Source organism: Equus quagga, chromosome 5 (assembly GCF_021613505.1).
Source record: "Equus quagga isolate Etosha38 chromosome 5, UCLA_HA_Equagga_1.0, whole genome shotgun sequence".
Taxonomy (NCBI): domain Eukaryota; kingdom Metazoa; phylum Chordata; class Mammalia; order Perissodactyla; family Equidae; genus Equus; species Equus quagga.
Window position 1 is genome coordinate 86,540,733 of NC_060271.1, and position 23,321 is coordinate 86,564,053.

A 23,321-nucleotide genomic window follows, 5' to 3' on the forward strand; every position below is an offset into this window, starting at 1 on the left:
AGGAAGATGGGCACAGATGTTAGCTCAGAGCCAATCTTCCTCAGCAAAAAGAGGAGGATTGTCAGCAAATGTTAGCTCAGAGCTAATCTTCCCCAAAGGAAAAAAAAAAATGAGATACCCCTGCACACCTATTACAATGTCTATAATAAAAACATAATGACAGGGGCCAGCCTGGTGGTGCAGTGGTTAAGTTTGCGCATTCTGCTTTGGTGGCCCAGGGTTCACTGGTCCAGATCCTCGGCACAGACCTACACACCACTCATCAAGTGATGCCATGGCAGCATCCCAGATGGAAGAACTAGAAGGACTTACAACTAGGATATATAACTATGTACTGCAGCTTTGGGGAGAAAAAAAAAGAGAGGAAGATTGGCAACAGATGTTAGCTCGGGGCCAATATTCCTCACCAAAAAAAAAATCAAACCCATAAGGACAATAACAACCACTGGCTAGGATGAAGAGCAACTGGAACTCTCATACATTGCTGGTGAGAATACAAACAGTACAACCATCCTGGTAAACAGTTTAGCAGTTTCCTATAAAGTTAAACCTAAATTTACCATACGAGCCAGCAATCCTATTTCTGAGTACTTACCATAGAGAAATGAAAACTTATGTCACACAAAAACCTGTACATGAATGTTTATAGCTGTTTTATTCACAACTGCCAAAACCTGGTAAAACAAACATCCTTCAACAAGTGAATAAACAAACTGGTAAGTCTAGACAATGGATTACTACTCAGCAATAAAAATTAACGAACTATAGATACATGTAACAGCTTGTATGAATACTAAGGGCATTACACTAGGTGACAGAAAACAGTCACAAAGTTTATACTGTATGATTCCAATTATATGACATTCTTGAAGTTAAAACTATAGTTATAGAAAAGCAATTAGTGGTTGCCAGGGGTTACTGGTAGGGGAGAGTGACTATAAAGTCTAAGGGAGTTTTTTTGGCATGATGAAACTATTCTGTCTCCTGATTGTGGTAGTAATAACATGAATCTATACAGCTGTTAAAATTCATAGAATCTATACCTTTAAAAGTCTATTTTAATGTATAATTTAAATAAAATTTTTTAAACCAAAAAATATTATGTAAGAGTTATGTAAAATTTCATATGACAATATTATCTCAGCTTTGTTAAAAAAGACGCATAATAATAAGTACAGGAGGTAACTATCCAGATGAGAACTCTGGATGTTTGGATTATGTTGATGTTCTTTTTCGGTGTTTTTTCCTACAGTAATAGTGGACTCCTTTTAAAATCAGGAAAATAAAATTTGTTTAATAGAAAACTTTTTTTAGAACATTCATTCTAATTTGGAATACCCAGGAGTTCAGAGCATCAAATTTTGTTTCCACGACTACTTCTTTTAAAACTGTATATGTAAAATCTTTTATTTGTATGTTAAGGTTGAATTTAATTGCTGTTCAAAATGTCCTGTAAAATATTTAATGGTGGGAAAATTAAAAGTGGTTTTCAATGTTTTTTACATTATGGTATTTCAATGATTATATTGTTGAAAGCTTCCAAGGAAAATTTTTTTAATTACAGTTTTTAAAACCTCAAAAGTTTGAAAATATTCAATACTTAAAAATCTATAACGTATTTAACCCTATAATTTTCTTCTTAATCCTTTTTCCAATTAAAAAAAACCATACACAACAGACAAGTATTTAACAGAAGGAATAAACTTGAAAAAGACACCTGTGCTGGATCTTTGATGCCTAAGACCTGTAACGAAGAAGGTAATGGTATCCAAGGTACCCAAAGTATTCAAAGTGTAACAGAAAAACAATATTTTAACTGGCAAGAGCTTTCACTAAATGAATAAATTAAGAAAACCTTGGGCATTTCTAGTTGGTGGTTATAAGACTGCTCTTGGTTGGTATAATATAAAATACCAAGTTACCTGATTATAACAAAGGCTTACATTTAATGAGCATACAAATAAATTTGGGGACCTCTTAAAATGTTGATTCTCATTCAGTATTTCTGGGGTGGAGCCCATGATTCTGAATTTCTAAAAAGCTCTCAAGTGATGTGTATGCTGCTAGTCTTGAGATTATACGTTGAGAAGCCAGGCTCTGCAAGTCACTGAGAAAAATGGCATGATTCTTGCCCAATTTAGTAAGAAAGAAATGTACATAGTAAGAACTATAACATAAGGAAGCCATGCGATATACTCCCTAAAAGTGGTACCATAAAAAAGCATGAGGAGGTAACAGAGGAATCACTTCCAGCCAAGATGTTCAGCTGAGAGGTGGCCTTCAAAGGTAAGTGGAATTTCAACATGCATAAGAAATTATGAAAATAAGACAGCACAAATGACACATAGATGACTACCTGTGAAGGGACAAAAATATTTAAAATCTGAATGTTCTCACTTTGTCCCCTTTTCCCTTTCCCCTAAAGATGAATCTAAGCTTGGCATACTCGTTTTCTTACCTTTCTCTCTGAGAATGGGTCAATTCTCCTAAACTAATAAGTTTTGGAGACTTTGAAATGCAAAATTTGGAAGAAATGAAGATACACAGAAGGACAAGAGAGGCATGTGGAGTTAACAGGCTTTATATTAAGTTTTTCTTCTGGATAGCCTAGGGAAGGAAATGCATGAGAGCAACTTCAGCATCTAAGGGAAGTGGATAGTAGTGAAAAAGAATCTTTGAGAAGTATTGCATAGTGTCAAGCATATAGCAGTTGTTAAGATTTTTTTTCATAAACTGAAGTCTACCAACTGCCTGTCACAAGCCTATATAATACATGGTCCCAACTCCAACCCAATACTGTTCACTTCACCTCTTCAGTTCTTCTCACCTACGAAATCAAAATTTCAATGGAATGAATCTCATAAAGATAGGCAGTTGAATAATTTAAAGTGATTCTTTTGGCATTAATGGTTTAAAGATACATGACTCTCAGTAGAAAAAATGGTATTTTCTAAGTTTGTTTCCCTTTGAATTTGATGAAAAGTATGGAGTTAAGAGTATTCAACAAGGTCAGCAGTAAAGTTAAAATTAAAAGTTGACAGTTACTAATAAGATGGCAGACTAGGAGGTTCCAAGCCCTCATTCCCACATAGAAAAAAAGATTTGGCAACCATCCACAAACAAAAGGATCATTGTGGGAGCTTCAAAATCCAGGTAGGAAGTTGCAGTACCCCAGTGGAGTACTGCACTGAGGAAAGACACTTTTAAGAAAGCAAGCCCATGCTCTGGTAGCAGGCCTGCTAAATACAGACCCAGCTACAGATCCAGGAGCAGCCCAATCCCCCTATGGATGTGGCTCCAGCCCCACTCAGCTGTGGTCACATACCAACCCTGCCCACCTGCAGACCTGGTAGGAAGCACACCCACTCGGGACCCAAGTAACAGACCTGCCCACTGCAGACCTGGAAGCAACCCCATGACCAACTCCAACTGCTCAACCATGGTCCTGGAGGCAGTTTCATCCACCCAGGGACCTGGGAGGAGGCACAGCAATCTGTGCCCCAAGTAGTAGGCCTGCCAGCTATGGACCCAGAAGTAGCCCCATGACCTGGCCCTGGCACTGCTCAACTGCAGTCCTGGAGGAATGCCCTCCATCTGGTGACCTGACAGGAATATGTCTTTACGTGCCAAAAATAGCCTTTAAAGAATGAAAGAGGTTCCTGCTCCTTCAAATGCACAGACACCAACACAAGGCTATAAGGATCACAAAGAATCAGGCAAACATGACACCAGCAAAGGAAATTAATAAACTTCCAGTAACCAACCCTAAAGAAATGGAGACCTATGAACTGCTTGATAAAAAATTCTAAAAACTCATCTTAAAGAAGCTCAATGTGCTAAAAGAGAACACAGATAGATAACTAAAGAAAACCAGGAAGACAATACCTGAGCAAAATGAGAAGTTGAAACAGAAACCACACACACAAAAAAACCCCTGAAACCTAGAGCTGAAGAATACAATGATTGAACTGAAAAATTCAGTAACTTCAACAGAAGAATCAATCAAGCAGAAAAGAATCAGCAAACTTGAAGATAGATCATTTAAAATTATTCATTTAGAGGAACAACAACAAAAAGAATGAAAAAGAGTGAAGAAAGCCATGGGACTTATGGGATACCAATAAGGAACCAATATACGCATTATGGGAGTCCCAGAAGAAAAAAGAGAGAGAGAAAGGAGCCAAAAACTTATTTAAAGAAATAATGGTTGAAACACCCCCAATCTAGGGATGGAAATGGACATCCAGATTCTTGAAGTGAAAAAGGCTTCAAAAAAATTGAACCCAAAGGGGTCTTCATGAGACACATTATAACTAAATTGTCAAAATTAAATTGTCAAAGACAAAGAGAATTATCACAGCAATGAGAGGAAAATGACTTGTCAAATACAAAGAAGTGTAAAAGGAATAGCCCATAAGACTATTGGTGGATTTTTGAGCGAAACTCTGCAGTCCAGGAAAGAGTGTGATTAAAAAACTGCCAACCACAAATATTTTACCTGGCAAAACTGCCTTTAAGCATGAATGAGAGATAGAAACTTTTCTAGACAAACAAAAGCTGAGGGAGTTCATCACATTAGATCTGCCTTACAAGGAGTGCTAAAGGGAGTTCAAGTTAAAACAAAAAAATGCTAAACAATAACATGAAAGCATATGAAAGTATAATTCTCACTACTAAAGGAAATATAAAGACCAACACCATACTGTAATACTGTAATGGTGACACATAAAGCACTTGTAATACTAGCATATAAAATAAAGACAAAAGTAGTAAGAATAACTATAACCACTGAAATTTGTTAATGGAAACATAATACAGAATGAAGTAAAACTGGCATCAATAGATGAAGTGTGTGTGAGAGAGAAGAAGTAAAGAATATACTTTCTGTATGCAATTGAAGTTATTAGCTTAAAAGAGACGGTTATAACTATAAAATGTTTAAAGCAAGCCCAGTAGTAACCACAAAAATAAAAAGTCTAATAGATACAACAAATAGAAAGAGAAAAGACTCAAAGGATACTACTACAAAAAAATCATCAAACAATAAAGCAAGGCAAGCAAAGAAGAGAGGAACAAGAGAACTACAAGACAGAAAGTAATTTAAAAATGGCAATAGTAACTCCTTTCCTATCAATAAATATTTTAAAATAAATGGACTTAGTTCCTCAATCAAAAGACAGCAATAGTAACTCCTTTCCTATCAATAAATATTTTAAAATAAATGGACTTAGTTCCTCAATCAAAAGACAGAGAGTGACTGAATGGATAAAAAAATAAGACAATCACATGCTGTCTACAAGATACTCACATTAGATTTAAGGACATATAGGCTAAGAGTGAGAGGGTGCAGAAAGATATTCCATGAAAACGGTAACCAAAAGAGAGTAGGAGTCACTATATCAGACAAAACAGACTCTAAGTCAAAAACTGTCATGAGACAAAGATCATTATATAATGATAAAAGGGTCAGTTCAACAGGAAGATATAACAATTAAAAACATATATCTGCACCCAACAACAAATATAAACCTATAGTATATAAATATTTATTAATATGTAAAGCAAACATTGAAAGAGCTGAAAAGAGAAATAAACAGCAATACAATAATAGTAGGATTGTTCAATACCCAACTCTCTATAATGGATAGATCATCCAGACAGAAAAAATCAATAAGGGAACAGCCGGATTGAACAACATAACAGACCAAATGGAAACTAAAGACATATATAGAACATTCCACCCAACAGCAGCAGAACACTCATTCTTCTCAAGTGCATATGAAATATTCTCCAGTATAGATCACATACTAGGTCCCAAAACAAATGTTAACAAATTTAAGAAGATTAGAATCATTGCAAGTATCTTCTGATCACAAGGTAGCAAAATGAGAAATGAATAATAGAAAACTAGAAAATTCATAAATACATAGAAGTTTTAAAAACACACTCTGGACCATTTGAGGCAAAATGGCAGGGTGAACTGACACAGGACTCTCTCCCCTCCAAACTACAACAAAGGACTGGAAAAAAACTGAATTTCAGCTAATAAGCCTAATGCCAGGATGTCAGAGACCTACAGTATCAAAAAGACAGAGGACGGAGACCCTGCTGCCGGCCTTGGACAAGCTGGAACAGGGTAGGAGAGAACTTCGCTCCCTCCCGGAGAGTCTGGGATCACTGCCACGGGTGTGGGAAGGAGCGTGGGAGGGGTCGCGCGACCGGGGAATCATCCAGGACTCCCACCGCCGGTATAGTGGAAACCCACTGATAGGGGAAACCTTCCATGCGTGGGGACCCCATAAACCCAGGGCCCCAGGAGTCCAGAGAACAGAACTGATCCGAATTCAGATCGGCGCACGAGAAAAACAGCCCCTCCCCCCAGCAAACCGCATGGGCACCGTCATCTTGCCCAAAGGTGGAGAGCTCAGAAGGCGCAGCTCTAGACCCCCATCTAGTGGCAAGAGGTTGTAACTGCAACCAAATTCTACCATCATGCAAAAAAACTGCTCCTCTACCATCCAGCAATTTATAAAAGCTCCAGACCAGAAGGAAAACAATAAAAACACAGAATTAAGTCCTGAGCACTTGGAAACAGATAAACTAAGTGATAATGACTTCAGAGTAGCTATAAACAAAAAACTCAATGAGGTAGAGAGATAGAGAAACAAGCCAACGAGTTCTGGAGTTACTTCCCAAAAGAGATTGAAATTATAAAGAAGAATCAAACAGAATTACTAGAGATGAAAAACACAATGGACCAGATAAAACAGAATACGAATTCCCTGAATGCCCGTGCAGACACCATAGAGGAGCAAATTAACATAATCGAAGATAGACAGGCTGAATGGCTCCAGACAGAGGAAGAAAGAGAACTAAGAGTTAAAAAAAAATGAGGAAAATCTCCGAGAGATAGCAGATTCAATGAGGAGAAAGAATCTAAGGATCATAGGAATTCCCGAGAACGTGGAAAAGGAAAATGGAGCAGAAAGTGTGCTTAATGAAATTACAGAAGAGAACTTCCAAAATCTAGGGATTGAGGGACAAATGTGTTTAGAGGAAGATTTCAGCTCTCCTAGATTTGTCAATGTAAAAAGACCTATTGCAAGGCATATAGTAGTACAAATGGCAAAAATAAAAGACAAAGAAGGAATACCCAGGGCAGCAAGACAGAAGAAAATAACCTACAAAGGAACTTGTATCAGACATTCAGCGGATTTCTCTACAGAAACCTTACAAGCTAGGAGAGAATGGAGTGACATATTCAAAACTTTAAAAGATAAAAATCTTCAGCCAAGAATACTCTATCCAGCAAGAATATACTTCAGATCTGAGGGAGAAATTAAATTTTTTCCAGACAAACAAAAGTTAAGGGAATTTGTAACCAAAAGTCGTCCACTACAAGAAATCCTCAAGAAGGCTCTCATACCTGAAAAAAGAAAAAAGGGAGAAACGGGTCACAAACCACAGAGTAGGGAGACAGATAAATAGAAGCAGAATAGGATAGCAAATATTCAACTATAGCATTAAGATAAAGGTAAGGAAACTACCAAAGCAAATACAATCTTATCACTCTAACTACAAACTCATAACACGAGTTGTAATAAGAAATGAAAATAATAATTTAGGAGGGGAAGAGCAAAGGGACTAAATCAGTCTAGGCCAAGTAAGTAAGAGACCACCAGAGAATAGACTATATTATACACAAGATTCTAAATACAAACTTCAGGGTAGCCACTAAACTAAAAAACAGAACAGAGCCACAAAACATAAATAAGGAAAAATCTAAGAAACCCAGCCTAAGAAATTGCAGTAGTCAATGGGTAGGCTAAAGCACACAGGAAGAGAAACACAGGAAAACCAGATAACAAGCAACAGATTGACAGCATTAAATGCACATGCATCAATAATCACTCTCAATGTAAATGCATTGAACTCTCCAATAAAAAGACACAGAGTGGCAAAATGGATTAAACAACAAGATCCAACAATTTGTTGCCTCCAGGAAACACACCTCAGCCCCAAGGACAAACACAGGCTTAGAGTGAAGGGGTGGAGAACAATACTTCAAGCTAATAGCAAGCAAAAAAAAAGCAGGTGTTGCAATTCTTATATCAGACAAAGCGGATTTCAGAATAAGACATGTAAAGAGATACACAGAGGGACAATATATAATGATCAAAAGGACACTTCTTCAAGAAGGAATAACGCTTATAAATATCTATGCACCCAATATAGGAGCACCAAGGTTCATAAAGCACCTATTAACAGACCTAAAGAAAGATGTTAAAAACAACACAATAATACTAGGGGACCTCAACACCCCACTCACATCAATGGACAGATCATCCAGACAGAAAATCAACAAAGAAATAGTGCAGCTAAATGAAAAACTAAAACAATTGGACTTAATAGACATATATAGATCACTCCACCCTGAAAGAGCTGAATACACATTCTTCTCAAGTGCACATGGAACATTCTCAAGGATAGACCATATGTTGGGAAACAAGGCAAGCCTCTACAAATTTAAAAAAATTGAAATAATAACAAGCATCTTCTCTGATCATAATGCTATAAGGCTAGAAATTAATGACAAGAAAAAAGCTGAGAAAGGGACAAAGATGTGGAGACTAAACAATACACTACTGAACAAGCAATGGATCATTGAAGAAATTAAAGAAGAAATCAAAAAATACTTGGAAACAAATGAAAATGATAACATGCCATAACAACTCATATGGGATGCAGCAAAAGCTGTATTAAGAGGGAAATTCATCACAATACAGGTACACCTCAACAAACAAGAAAAATCCCAAATAAGCAATCTTAAACTACACCTAACTGAACTAGAGAAGGAAGAACAAATAAAGCCCAGAGTCAGCCGAATGAGAGAAATAATAAAAATCAGAGCAGAAATAAATACTATTGAAACGAAAAAGGTGGTAGAAAGGATCAATGAAACAAAGAGCTGGTTCTTTGAGAAGATAAATAAAATTGAGAAACCCCTAGCCAGACTTACAAAGAAAAGAAGGGAGAAAGCTCAAATAAACAAAATCAGAAATGAGCGAGGAGAAATAACAACAGACTCTGCAGAAATACAACAGATTATAAGACACAACTATGAAAAACTCTGTGCTAACAGAATGGATAATCTACAGGAAATGGATAAATTCTTGGACTCCTACAATCTCCCAAAGCTCACTCAAGAAGAAGCAGACAATTTGAATAGACCAATCACAAGGAAAGAGATTGAAATAGCAATCAAATACATCCCAAAGAATGAAACCCCAGGACCAGATGGCTTCCCTCAGGAATTCTACCAAACATTCAGAGGGGATTTAATACCTATCCTTTTCAAGCTATTCCAAAAAATTAGGGAGGATGGAACACTTCCTAACACATTCTATGAGGCCAACATCACACTGATAGCAAAGCCTGACAAAGACACCACGAAAAAAGAGAACTGCAGCCCAATATCACTGATGAACATAGATGCAAAAATTCTAAACAAAATTTTGGCAACCAGAATTCAGCAATTCATCAAAAGAATCATACATCAGGATCAGGTGGGATTCATACCAGGGACACAGGGATGGTTCAACATCCGCAAATCAATCAACGTGATACACCACATCAACAAACTGAGGAATAAAAACCACATGATCATCTCAATAGATGCAGAGAAGGCATTTGACAAGATCCAACAGCCATTTATGATAAAAACTCTGAACAAAATGGGCATAGAAGGGAACTACCTCAACATAATAAAGGCCATATACGGCAAACTCACAGCCAACATCATACTCAGTGGGCAAAAACTGAGCGCCATCCCCGTGAAAACAGGAACGAGACAAGGATGCCCTCTATCACCACTCTTATTTAACATAGTACTGGAGGTCCTGGCCAGAGCAATCAGGCAAGAAAAAGGAATAAAAGGAATCCAAATAGGGAGGGAAGAAGTGAAACTCTCGCTGTTTGCAGACGACATGATCTTATATATAGAAAACCCCAAACAATCCATTGGAAAACTCTTAGAAGTAATCAACAACTACAGCAAAGTTGCAGGGTATAAAATCAATTTGCATAAATCAGTACCATTTCTATACTCTAATAATGAACTAACAGAAAAAGAACTCAAGAACACAATACCATTCACAATCGCAACAAAAAGAATAAAATATCTTGGGGTAAATTCAACTAAGGAAGTGAAGGACCTATATAATGAAAATTACAAGGCCTTTCTGAGAGAATTGGATGACGACATAAGGAGATGGAAAGACATTCCATGTACCTGGATTGGAAGAATAAACATAGTTAAAATGTCCATTCTACCTAAAGCAATCTACAGATTCAACGCTATCCCAATCAGAATCCCAATGACATTCTTTACAGAATTAGAACAAAGAATCATAAAATTTACATGGGGCAACAAAAGACCCCGAATTTCTAAAGCAACCCTGAGAAAAAAGAACACAACAGGAGGTATCACAATCCCTGACTTCAAAACATACTACAAAGTTACAGTAATCAAAACAGCATGGTACTGGTACAAAAACAGGTGCACAGATCAATGGAACAGAATTGAAAGCCCAGAAACAAAATCACACATCTATGGACAGCTTATCTTCGACAAAGGAGCTGAGAGCATACAATGGAGAAAAGAAAGTCTTTTCAACAAATGGTGCTGGGAAAACTGGAAAGCCATATGTAAAAGAATGAAAATTGACCATTCTTTTTCACCATTCACCAAAATAAACTCAAAATGGATCAAAGACCTAAAGGTGAGACCTGAAACCATAAGGCTTGTAGAAGAAAATGTAGGCAGTACACTCTTTGACATCAGTATTAAAAGGATCTTTTTGGACACCATGTCTTCTCAGAGAAGGGAAACAATAGAAAGAATAAACAAATGGGACTTCACCAGACGAAAGAGCTTCTTCAAGGCAAATGAAAACAGGATTGAAACAAAAAAAAACAACCCACTAACTGGGAAAAAATATTTGCAAGTCATATATCTGACAAAGGCTTAATATCCATAATATATAAAGAAGTCTCACAACTCAACAACAAAAAAATCAAACAACCCAATCAAAAAATGGGCTGGAGACATGAACAGACATTTCTCCAAAGAAGATATACGGATGGCCAATAGGCACATGAAAAGATGCTCATCATCGCTGATCATCAGGGAAATGCAAATCAAAACTACACTAAGATATCACCTTACACCCGTTAGAATCACAAAAATATCTAAAACTAATAGTAACAAATGTTGGAGAGGCTTGGAGAAAAAGGAACCCTCATACACTGCTGGTGGGAGTGCAAACTGGTGCAGCCACTCTGGAAAACAGTATGGAGATTCCTCAAAAAACTAAAAATAGAACTACCATACGATCCAGCCATTCCACTACTGGGTATCTATCCAAAGAGCTTGAAGTCAGCAATTCCAAAAGTCCTATGCATCCCAATGTTCATTGCAGCATTATTTACAATAGCCAAGACATGGAAGCAACCTAAGTGCCCATCAACCTAGGAATGGATAAAGAAGATGTGGTGTATATATATACAATGGAATACTACTCGGCTGCAAAACAGAACATCATTCCATTTGCAATAACATGGACGGAACTTGAGGGAATTATGTTAAGTGAAATAAGCCAGTTAGAGAAGGATAATCTGTGTATGACTCCACTCATATGAGGAATTTAAAAATGTGGACAAAGAGAACAGATTAGTGGCTACCAGGGGAAAGGTGGGATGGGGGGTGGGCACAAAGAGTGAAGTGGTGCACCTACAACACAAATGACAAACATTAATGTACAACTGAAATTTCACAAGATTGTACATATCATTAACTCAATAAAAAAATAAAAACACACTCTGAAAAAACTATTGGGTCAAAGAAGAAATAAAAAGGAAATTAGAAAATACCTCAAGACAAATGACAATGAAAATACAATATATAAAAACTTATAGGAGGCAGCAGAAAGTACTCAGAGGAAAGTTTATAGCAATAAACTTTTTATTTTAAGAAAAGATCTAAAATAAACAACATAACTTTATACCTCAAGGAACTAGAAAAGAACAAGCTAATCCCAAAGTTTGCAGAAGGAAGGAAATAATAAAGATTAGAGCAGAAATAAATTAAATAGAGAATAGGAAAAGACATTTAAAAATCAAGGAAGCTAAGAATTGGTTTTTGAAAAGATAAAGTCAACAAACCCCCAGCTAGACTAAGAAATAAGGAGGGAAGATTCAAATAAAATCTGAAATGAAAGAAGAGACAGTGCAACTGATCCCACAGAAAGAAAAACGATCATAAGAAACTATTATGATCAATTATACACGAATAAATTGAAAAACCTAGAAGAAATGGTGAAATTCCTAAAAGGACACAACCTAACAACACTGAATAAAGAAGAAAGAGAAAGCCTGAGCAGACCAATAATAAATAAGGTATTGAAAAAGTAATCAAAAGGCTTGCAACAAAGAAAAGCCCAGGACCAGATGGATTCACAGGTGAATTCTACCAAACATTTAAAGAAGAATTAACACTAATCCTCCTCAAACTCTTCCAAAAAATCAGAGAGAACACGTCTAAACTTATTTTATGAGGCCAACATCACCCTGATACCAAAGCAGATAAAGACACCAGAAGAACAGAAAACTGCAGACCAATATCCCTGATGAACATAGATGCAATATCTTCAGCAAAATACTAGCAAACCGAATTCAACAGCACCTTAAAAGAATCATACACTTGACCAAGTAGGATTTATCCCTGAAGGCAAGGATGGTTCAACATATGAAAACCAATAAATGTGACATCTTATTAACAGAACAAAGGATAAAATTCACATAATCATCTCAATAGATGCAGGAAATGCATCTGACAAAATTCAGCACCCTTTCATGATTAAAAAAAAAAAAACTCTCAACAAATTGGGTATAGAAGGAACTTACCTCAACACAATAAAAGCCATTTATGAAAAGGCCACAGCTAATATACTCAACAGTGAAAAGCTGAAAGCTTGCCCTTTAATTTCTGGAACGAGGCAAGAATACCCACTCTTACCTTTCCTACTCAACAATAGTACTGGAAGTCCTAGCCAAAACAATTAGAAACAAAAAATAATGACACTGAAATTGAAAGGAAAGAGGTAAAACTATTGCTGTTTGCAGATGACATGATCTTACATGTAGAAAACCCTAAAGACTCCACAAAAGCAGTTAGAACTACTAAGTGATATTGGTGAAGACACAGGATACAAAAGCAACACACAAAAATTAATTGCATTTCTATACACTAAGAAAAAGGAAATTAAGAAAACTATTCCATTTACAGTAACATCAAAAGGAATGAAATACAGTCATGCATCCCTTAATAAGGGTATGTTCTGAGAAATGTGTCATTAGGCGATTTTGTCATTGTGTGAACATCATAGAGTGTACTTACACGAAGCTAGATGGTATTGCTTACTACACTCCTCGACTATATGGCATAGCCTTTTGTTCCTAGGCTACAAACCTGTACAGCATGTTACTGTACTGAATACTGTAGCCAACTGTAACACAATGGTAAGTATTTGTATATCTAAACATAGAAAAAGTACAGTAAAAATATGGTATAAAAAATAAAAACTGGTACATCCATATACGGCACTTACCATGAATGGAGCTTGCAGGACTGGAAGTTGCTCTAGGTGAGTCAATGAGTTAGTGGTGAGTGAATGTGAAGGCCTAGGACATTACTATACACTACTGTAGACTTTATAAACACTTTACACTCAGGCTACACTAAATTAATAAAAAATATTTTTCTTTCTTCAATAATAAATTAACCTTAGCCTACTGTAACTTTTTTACTTTCTGAGCTTTTAAAATTTTTTAAACTTTTTGACTCTTGTAATAACACAGCTTAAAACACATTACAGAGCTGTGAAAAAATTATTTTCTTTCTTTATATCCTTATTCTAAAAGTTTTTATTTAAAAATTTTTTTTTTTACTTTTTAAACTTTTTGATAAAAACTAAAACACAAACACACCCATTAGCCTAGGTCTACACAGGGTCAGGATCATTGGTATCACTGTCTTCCACCTCTACTCCTTGCCCACTGGAAGTCTTCAGGGGCAATAACATGCATGGAGATGTCATCTCCTATGATAACAATGCCTTCCTCTAGAATACCTCCTGAATGACACACCTGGGGCTCTTCTTGAGAAGGTGTGACTCTTTTCGGAAATAAGTCCATGGTGGTTTGCTTGGCTTATTTCTTTTTTTCATCATAGATTCGCTCATAAGCATACAATGCACCATGAACATTCCTCTCTATTAATGAAAATCTTTCAGTGTTGGGGTCCATGTTTTCAGACATTTTAAAGAGCTTGTTGAGGTCTATAAAAGCTTCTGCTGAACCCTTCACTGTGAAGGAAGGTTCTTTTTTTGGAGGTTCTTTTTTTTCCTTCTCCTGCAGTTTCCTTTTCTCTTGCATCCTCTTCAGCCAGACATCCTGTTCCAGTTCCGACAGCTCCTCATTAGTCAATTCTGCAGGAACCACCTGTAGGAGCACCTCAATGTCATCCTCATCCATACCTACATTAACATTATTTGCCATCTCAACTACAGACTTGTTGATTTTTGCAACCTCCTCATCCTTGACAATCCTTTGAAGTCATGGACAAACCTCTTGATGTCTTCTTCCAGATGCCATTCATACACTCCTTAGTGACATCACCTCAAGACCAAGCAAGGTTCTTGATGAAGTAATAGATGTTGTAGTCCCTCCAGAATTGCATCAGTGTCTTCTCAGGCACAGCAATAGCCTAGACATAAATGTTGCTAAAACTCCTCCAGTAGTAGTCCTTAAAAGCTGCAGTAACTCCTTGATCGATTGGTTGAATCAAAGAGATTTTGGAGGGAGAAACACAGCTTTGATATTGGGATGAAGATCACCAATAAAAGGAGGATGTCTGGGAGCATTATGAAAATAAGCAAAATTTGAAAGGCATGTTATTCTTCAAATGGTACTTCTCCATTTCGTTGGCACAGCCAATTTAAGAGGGCATCTTGCAAGAGAATGTGTCATCTATGACTTCTTATTGCTCCTGTAGCACACTGGCAGTGTGTGTTTATTGGTATGCCTGAGGGCCCTGAGATTCTCACTGTGCCAGATTTGCAGCCTGCAGCACTACCCCCAAGGAAGACTGTTATCCTGTCCTTAAAAGCCTTGAAACCTGGCACTGACTTGGTTTCCTGATGGATGAACCCTTTCAAGCATCCATTTCCACAATAGGGAGGTTTCACCCTCATAGAATATTTGCTCTGGCATGTAACTTTCCTCCATAATCAGCTTATCTAGAGTTTCCAAAAATTCTTCAGCTGCCTTCACATCAGCACTTGCAGACTCACAACCCACTTTCACGTTATGTAATGAATAACGATTCTTGAATCATTTAAACCACCCAGAGCTGGCAGTAAATTCAACATCATAGTCCGGTCCAGCCTTTTCTTTCAACATCGCAAACTTTTTGCTTTGGCCATGATCGCCAAGGTGCTGAGAGCAATACGCTTCTGTGTCTGGTCTTCAATCCAGGTCATTAGAAGTTTCTACATGTCTGAGATACACACTTCTCAAATTTTTGTCAGTCTTGTTGCCTTCAACATTGCCTTCAATCTTAAAGAAAGTTGTAACTTTGGTGGAATGGGACATGCCTGACTAGCAAGCGATAATCATCATGGATTTTCCAACTTCATAGTTCTTAATCACTTTTAATTTCATTTCCAGATCAATCATTTGATGTGGCCTCTTACTGGAAACATCAGCAGTGGACTATGTATGCTTAGGGGCCATGATGAACAAAACACATGAGATTAAATCAAGCACAAGAGAAAATGATGCAATCAAGAGATGTGGTAAACAGGAGATGTATGAGGCTGCTGCTGGTGTAACACAGTATACTGTTTTACAGTAAACTTTTTTTATAAGTAGAAAAAGTACACTCTAAAATAATGATAAAAAGTATAATATAGTAAATACATAAACCAGTAACAGTCATTTATTAACATTATCAACTATTATGTACTGTATATAGTTCTGTGTGCATCACAGTAGGTTTGTTTACACTAGCATCACCACAAACATGTGAGTAATGCATTGCACTAAGGCGTAACAATGGCTGTCACTAGGCAATAGGAATTTTTCAGGTCCATTATAATCTTATAGTAGCACTGTCACATATGTAGTCTATTGTTGACCGAAACATTGTTATGCAGTACATGACTGTACTTAGGCATAAACTTAAGGAGATAAAAGACTTGTGCAATGAAAACTACAAAATATTGATGAAAGAAATTTAAAAAGAGACGAATGAAAGACATCTCATGTACATGGATTGGATGACTTAATATTGTTAAAAAGTCCATATTTCCCAAAGCAATTTGCAGATTCAATGCAATCCTTATCAAAATCCCAATGTCATTTTTTTATAGAAACAAGAAAAGCAATCCTAAAATTCACTTGAAACCATAAAATACCCCAAATAGCCAAAGGAATTTTGAGCAAGAAGAGTAAGCTGGAAGTATCACATTCTCTGATTTCAAAACTATAATAATGAAAACTGTAGGGTACTGACATAAAAAATAGACATATAGATCAATGAAACAGAATAGAGAACCTAGAAACAAACCCATGCCTTTAGGATCATCCAATCTTCAACAAGGGTGCTAAGAATACAAATGGGGGAAAAGATAGTCTCTTCCATAAATGCTGTTGGGAAAATTGGATATCCACATGAAAAAGAACAAAATTGGACCTTACTGAAGGTGATGTCAGCATCGTGGCAGAGTGAACTTGCCCAGGACTCTCTCCCCTCCAAAATACAACAAAAAGGAGCAACCATATTCCAAAAGAACGGACTATATTATGCACGAGATTCTGAATACAAACTTCAGGATAGCCACTAAACTAAAAAGCAGAACAGAGACACAAAAAATAAATAAGGAAAGAACAAAGAAACACATCATAACAAACCCCATAATTCAATGGTTAGACGAAAACACACAGGACGAGAAACAAAGGAAATGCAGGAAAACCAGAAAATGAGTGGTATAATGACAGCATTAAGCCTTCATACATCAATAATCACCCTCAATGTAAAGGGATTGAATTCTCCAATAAAAAGACACAGAGTGGCAAGATGGATTAAAGAACAAGATCCAACAATCTGCTGCCTCCAGGAAACACATGTCAGCTCCAATGACAAACAGGCTCAGAGTGAAACGGTTGGAAGACAATACTCCAAGCTAATGGGAAACAAAAGAAAGCAGGTGTCGCAATACTTATATTAGACAAAGTAGACTTAAAGCTAAGGGAGGTAAAGAGAGACAAAGAGGGGCAGTATATAATGATCAAAGGGACACTCCATGAAGAAGAAATAGCGCTTATAAATATCTATGCACCCAACACAGGAGCACCAAAGTTCATAAAGCAACTATTAACAAACCTAAAAGAAGATATTAAAAATAACATAATAATAGTAGGGGACCTCAACACCCCACTCACATCACTGGACAGATCATCCAGACAGAAAATCAACAAGGAAACAGTGGGATTAAATGCAAAGCTAAAACAGTTGGACTTAATAGACATATATAGAACACTCCATCCAAAAACAGCAGAATACACATTCTTCTCAAGTGCACACAGAACATTCTCAAGGATAGACCACATGCTGGGAAACAAGGCAAGCCTCTATAAATTTTAAAAAATTGAAATAATAACAAGCATCTTCTCCAATCATAATGCTATAAAGCTAGAGAGTAATTACAAGAAAAAAGCTGAGAAAGGGACAAAGATGTGGAAACTAAACAATATGCTATTGAACAAGCAATGTATCATTGAAGAAATTAAAGAAGAAATCAAAAAATATCTGGAGACAAATGAAAATGATAGCATGCCATACCAACTCATATGGGATGCAGCAAAAGCTGTATTAAGAGGGAAATTCATCACAATACAGGTACACCTCAACAAACAAGAAAAATCCCAAATAAGCAATCTTAAACTACACCTAACTGAATTAGAGAAAGAGAAACAAACAAAGCCCAAAGTCAGCCGAATGAGAGAAATAATAAAAATCAGAGCAGAAATAAATGCTATTGAAATAAAAAAAGGCAGTAGAAAGGATCAATGAAACAAAGAGCTGGTTCTTTGAGAAGATAAATAAAATTGACAAACCCCTAGCCAGACTTACAAAGAAAAAAAAGAGAGAAAGCTCAAATAAACAAAATCAGAAATGAAAGAGGAGAAATAACAACAGACTCCACAGCAATACAACGGATTATAAGAGAATACTGTGAAAAACTATATGCCAACAAAATGGATAACATAGAGGAAATAGATAAATTCTTGGACTCTTACAACCTCCCAAAGCTGAGTCAAGAAGAAACAGACAATCTGAACAGACCAATCACAAGGAAAGACTTTGAAACAGCAATCAAAAACATCTCAAAGAATAAAACCGGAGGACCAGACAGCTTTCCTGGGAAATTCTACCAAACTTTCAGAGAGGATTTAATACCCATCCTTTTCAAGCTATTCCAAAAAATTAGGGAGGATGGAACACTTCCCAACACATTCTATGAGGCCAACATCACTCTGATACCAAAGCCTGACAAGGACACCACGAAAAAAGAGAACTACAGGCCAATATCACTGATGAACATAGATGCAAAAATTCTCAACAAAGTTTTGGCAACCCAAATTCAGCAATACATCAAAGGGATCATACATCACAATCAAGTGGGATTCATACCAGGAACACAGGGATGATTCGACATCCACAAATCAATCAACGTGATACACCACATCAACAAACTGAGGAATAAAAACTACATGATCATCTCAATACATGTAGAGAAAGCATTTGACAAGATCCAACAGCCATTTATGATAAAAACTCTTAAGAAAATGGGGCTAGAAGGAAATTACTTCAACATAATAAAGGCCATATATGACAAACCCACAGCCAATATCATACTCAGTGGGCAGAAACTGAGCACCATCCCCCTGAGAACAGGAACAAGACAAGATGCACACTATCACCACTCTTATTAAACATAGTACTCAAGGTTTGGGCCACAGCAATTAGGCAAGAGAAAGGAATAAAAGGAATCCAAATAGGGAGTAAAGAAGTAAAACTCTCATTGTTTGCAGACGAAATGATCTTATATATAGAAAACCCAAAAAAATCCATTGGAAAACTAATAGAAATAGTTAACTACTACAGTAAAGTCTCAGGGTACAGAAGCAACTTACAAAAATCAGTTGCTTTTCTATATTCTAATAACGAACTTACAGAAAGAGAACTCAGGAATATAATTCCATTTGCAATTCCAACTAAAAGAATAAAGTACTTAGGAATAAATTTAACCAAGGAGGTAAAGGACTTACACAATGAAAACTGTAAGACATTACTGAGAGAAACTGATAATGACTTAAAGAGATGGAAAGAGATTCCTTGCTCATGGATTGGAAGAATAAACATAGTTAAAATATCCATATTACCCAAAGCAATCTACAGATTCAACACAATCGCTATCAGAATCCCAATGACATTCTTCATGGAAATAGAGCGAAGAATTTCTACTAAAATTCATATGGGGCAATCAAAGACCCCGAATTGCTAAGGCAATCCCGAGAAAAAAGAACAAAGCTGGAGGTATCACAATCCCTGACTTCAAAATGTACTACAAAGTCATAGTGACCAAAATAGCAGGGTACTGGTACAAAAACAGGCACACAGATCAATGGAACAGAACTGAAAGCCCAGAAATAAAGCCACATATCTACACAGAGCTAATCTTCAACAAAGGTGCCAAGAGCATACAATGAAGAAAAGATAGTCTCTTCAATAACGGTGTTGGGAAAACTGGACAGCCATATGCAAAAGAATGAAGGTAGACGACTATCTCATGCCAAACACAAAAATAAACTCAAAATGGATCAAAGACTTGAAGATACGTCCTGAAACTATAAAACTCCTGGAAGATAATATTGGTAGTACACTCTTTGACATTGCACTAAAAAGAATCTTTTCAAATACCATGTCCTCTCAGACAAGGGAAACAAAAGAAAAAATAAACAAATGAGAATTCATCAGACTAAAGAGCTTCTGCAACGCAAAAGAAACTAGGATCAAAACAAAGAGACAACCCAGCAATTGAGAAAAAATATTTGCAAATCATATATCTGACAAGAGGTTAATCTCCATAATATATAAGGAACTCACACAGCTGAACAATAAGAAAGCAAACAACCCAATCAAAAAGTGGGCAGAGGGTGTGAACAGACATTTTTCCAAAGAAGATATACAGATGGTGAATAAACACCTGAAAAGATGTTCAACATCACTAATCATGAGGGAAATGCAAATCAAAACTACACTAAGATACCACCTTATGCCTGTTAAAATGGCTATAATCACTAAGACTAAAAATAACAAATGTTGGAGGGGGTGTGGAGAGAAGGGAACCCTCATACACTGCTAGTGGGAATGCGAACTGGTGCAGCCACTATGGAAAACAGTATGGAGATTCCTCAAAAAACTAAAAATAGAACTACCATATGACCCAGCTATCCCACTACTGGGTATCTACCCAAACAATTTGAAATCAACAATCCAAAGAAATGTATGCACCCCTATGTTCACTGCAGCACTATTCACAATAGCCAAGACATGGAAGCAACTGATGACTGAATAAAGATGTGGTATATATATATATATATACAACGGAATACTACTCAGCCAGAAAAAAAGAAAAATTCATCCCATTTGCAATAACATGGAAGGACCTAGAGGGAATTATACTAAGTGAAATAAGCCAGTTTAAGCGAAAGACAAACACCAGATGATTTCACTCATATGTGGAATATAAACAAGTACTTGGACAAAGAAAACAGTTTGGTGGTTGCCGGGGGGGGGTGGGGGGCACGGGGAATGAAGGGGAGCACTTATGTGGTGACGTCAAGAAATAATGTACAACTGAAATCTCACATTGATGTTAACTATTATGATCTCAATAAAAAATAAAAAATAAATTGGACCCTTATCTCACTCCATATAGAAACTTAACTGAAAATGGATTATAGACCTAAACTTAAAACCTGAAACAATGAACTCTTAAAAGAAAACATAGTTGCGGGTGGAGGGGTACTGGCCTGGTGGTGTAGTGGTTAAGTTCACATGCTCCACTTCAGCAGCCAGGGCTTCAGAGGTTCAGATCCTGGGCACAGACCTACATACTACTCATCAAGCCATGCTGTGGTGGTGTCCCACAAAATAGAAGAAGATTGGTACAGATGTTAACTCAGGGACACTCCTCGAGAAAAAGAGGAAGATTGGCAACAGATATTGCCAATCTCAGAGCCAATCTTCATCACAAAAAATAAAAGAAAGAAAACATAGAGGAAAAGCTACTAGACATTGGTCTGGGCAATATTTTTTTGGATATGACACCAAAAGCACAGGCAACAAAAGCAAAAATAGGCAAGTGGAATTAGATCAAACTAAAAAGCTTCTGACCAGCAAAAGAAACCATCAACAAAATGAAAAGGCAACCTACTGAATGAAAGAAAATATTTAGAACATATATCAGATAAGGAGTTAATATTCAAAATATATAAATAACTCATACAACCCAAAAGAAAAAGACAACACAATTAAAAAATGGACAAAGGATCTGAATAGGCATTTTTCCAAAGACATACAAATGGCCAACATGTATATGAAAGGGTGCTGAACATAATTAATCATCAGGGAAACGTAAATCAAAATCACAATGAGATATCACCTCGTATCGCTTAGGACGGCTATTATCAAAACTACAAAGAAAAACAAACGTTGGCAAGGATGAGGACAAAAGGGAACCCTGATATGCTATTGGTGGGAATGTAAATTGGTATAGCTACTAGGGAAAACAGAATGGAGGTTTCTTTAAAAATTAAAAATAAAACATGGTAATATGATCCAGCCATTCTACTTCTGGGTATTTATCCAAAGCAATGAACACTAACTCGAAAAGATATCTGCACCCCCATCTTCATTGCAGCATTATGTATAAGAGCCAAGACATGGAAACAACCTAAGTGTCCATCAATGGATGAATGGATAAGGAAAATGTGGTATAAATGAGATATCACTTCACACCTTTCAGAATAGCTATTATTAAAACGACAAAACAATAATAAGTGTTGGAAAGGCTGTGGAAAAAAGGGAACCCTCATACACTGCTCATGGGAATGTAAAATGGTGCGGCCACTATGGAAAACAGTACAGAGACTTCTCAAAAAATTAAAACTAGAATTACCATATGATCCAGCTACTCCACTTCTGGGTATTTATCCAAACACAAAAACACTAATTCAAAAAGATATACATACTCCTATTGTTCACCTCAGCATTATTCACAATAGCCAAAGCTTGGAAACAACCTAAGTGCCTGTCAACGGATGATACAATGGATTGTTTATCCATAAAAATGAAGGAAGTCCTGCCATTTGTGACAACAAGGATGGCCCTTGAAGGCATTATGCTGAGTGAAATAAGCCAGACAAAGAAAGACAAATACCATATGATGTCACTTATATGTGGAATCTTAAAACACACACACACACAACACCAAACACAAATCATAGATACAAAGAACAAATTGGTGGCTGCTGGGGGGGTGTGTTGGGGAGTGGGTGAAATGGGTGAAGGTGGTCAAAAGGTACAAACTTCCAGTTATAAAATGAATAAGTTCTAGGGATGTAATGTACAGCATGGTGACTATAGTCAATAATACTGTATTGTATACTTGAAAGTTGTTAAGAGAGTAGATATTAAAAAACTCATCACAAGAAAAAATTTGTTAACTCTGTGGTGATGGATGTTAACTGGACATATTGGGGTCATCATTTTGCAATACCTGTATAAGCATATATCAAATCATTATGTTGTTCACCTAATACTAATATAATATGTCAATTACATCAATTTTTTTAAATGTATTAAAATTTAAAAAATAAAAATGTCACATTTTTACTAAATGAAACATACATAAAATTATCCTGCCAAACTGTCAAAAAAGTTTCTAATTGCTTTTTTCTCAAATTTTTCTTTTTTTCATCACAAACAGTAAACTGTTCACAGAGCAACAATAAAAAGTCTTGCAGATCAATTATTGGTCTTCCCACATTTTGAGTAGCACTGGTCTAAGAGTAACTCTTTATTGAATTTAGGGAGAGGGAAAGCTCCTGCAATAAATTTGTGATGAAATAAC

General features: G+C 36.5%; 1 protein-coding gene across 1 annotated transcript in view; it reads left to right on the forward strand.

Moving 5' to 3' along the window:
• Nucleotides 1-23,321, forward strand: part of WDPCP (WD repeat containing planar cell polarity effector) — a 369,564-nt gene that overhangs the window by 326,966 nt on the left and 19,277 nt on the right. The window contains exon 17 of the mRNA XM_046661836.1: nucleotides 1,679-1,758. Coding sequence (XP_046517792.1) covers nucleotides 1,679-1,758 — 80 coding nt within the window. The remainder of the gene's footprint in view (nucleotides 1-1,678; nucleotides 1,759-23,321) is intronic.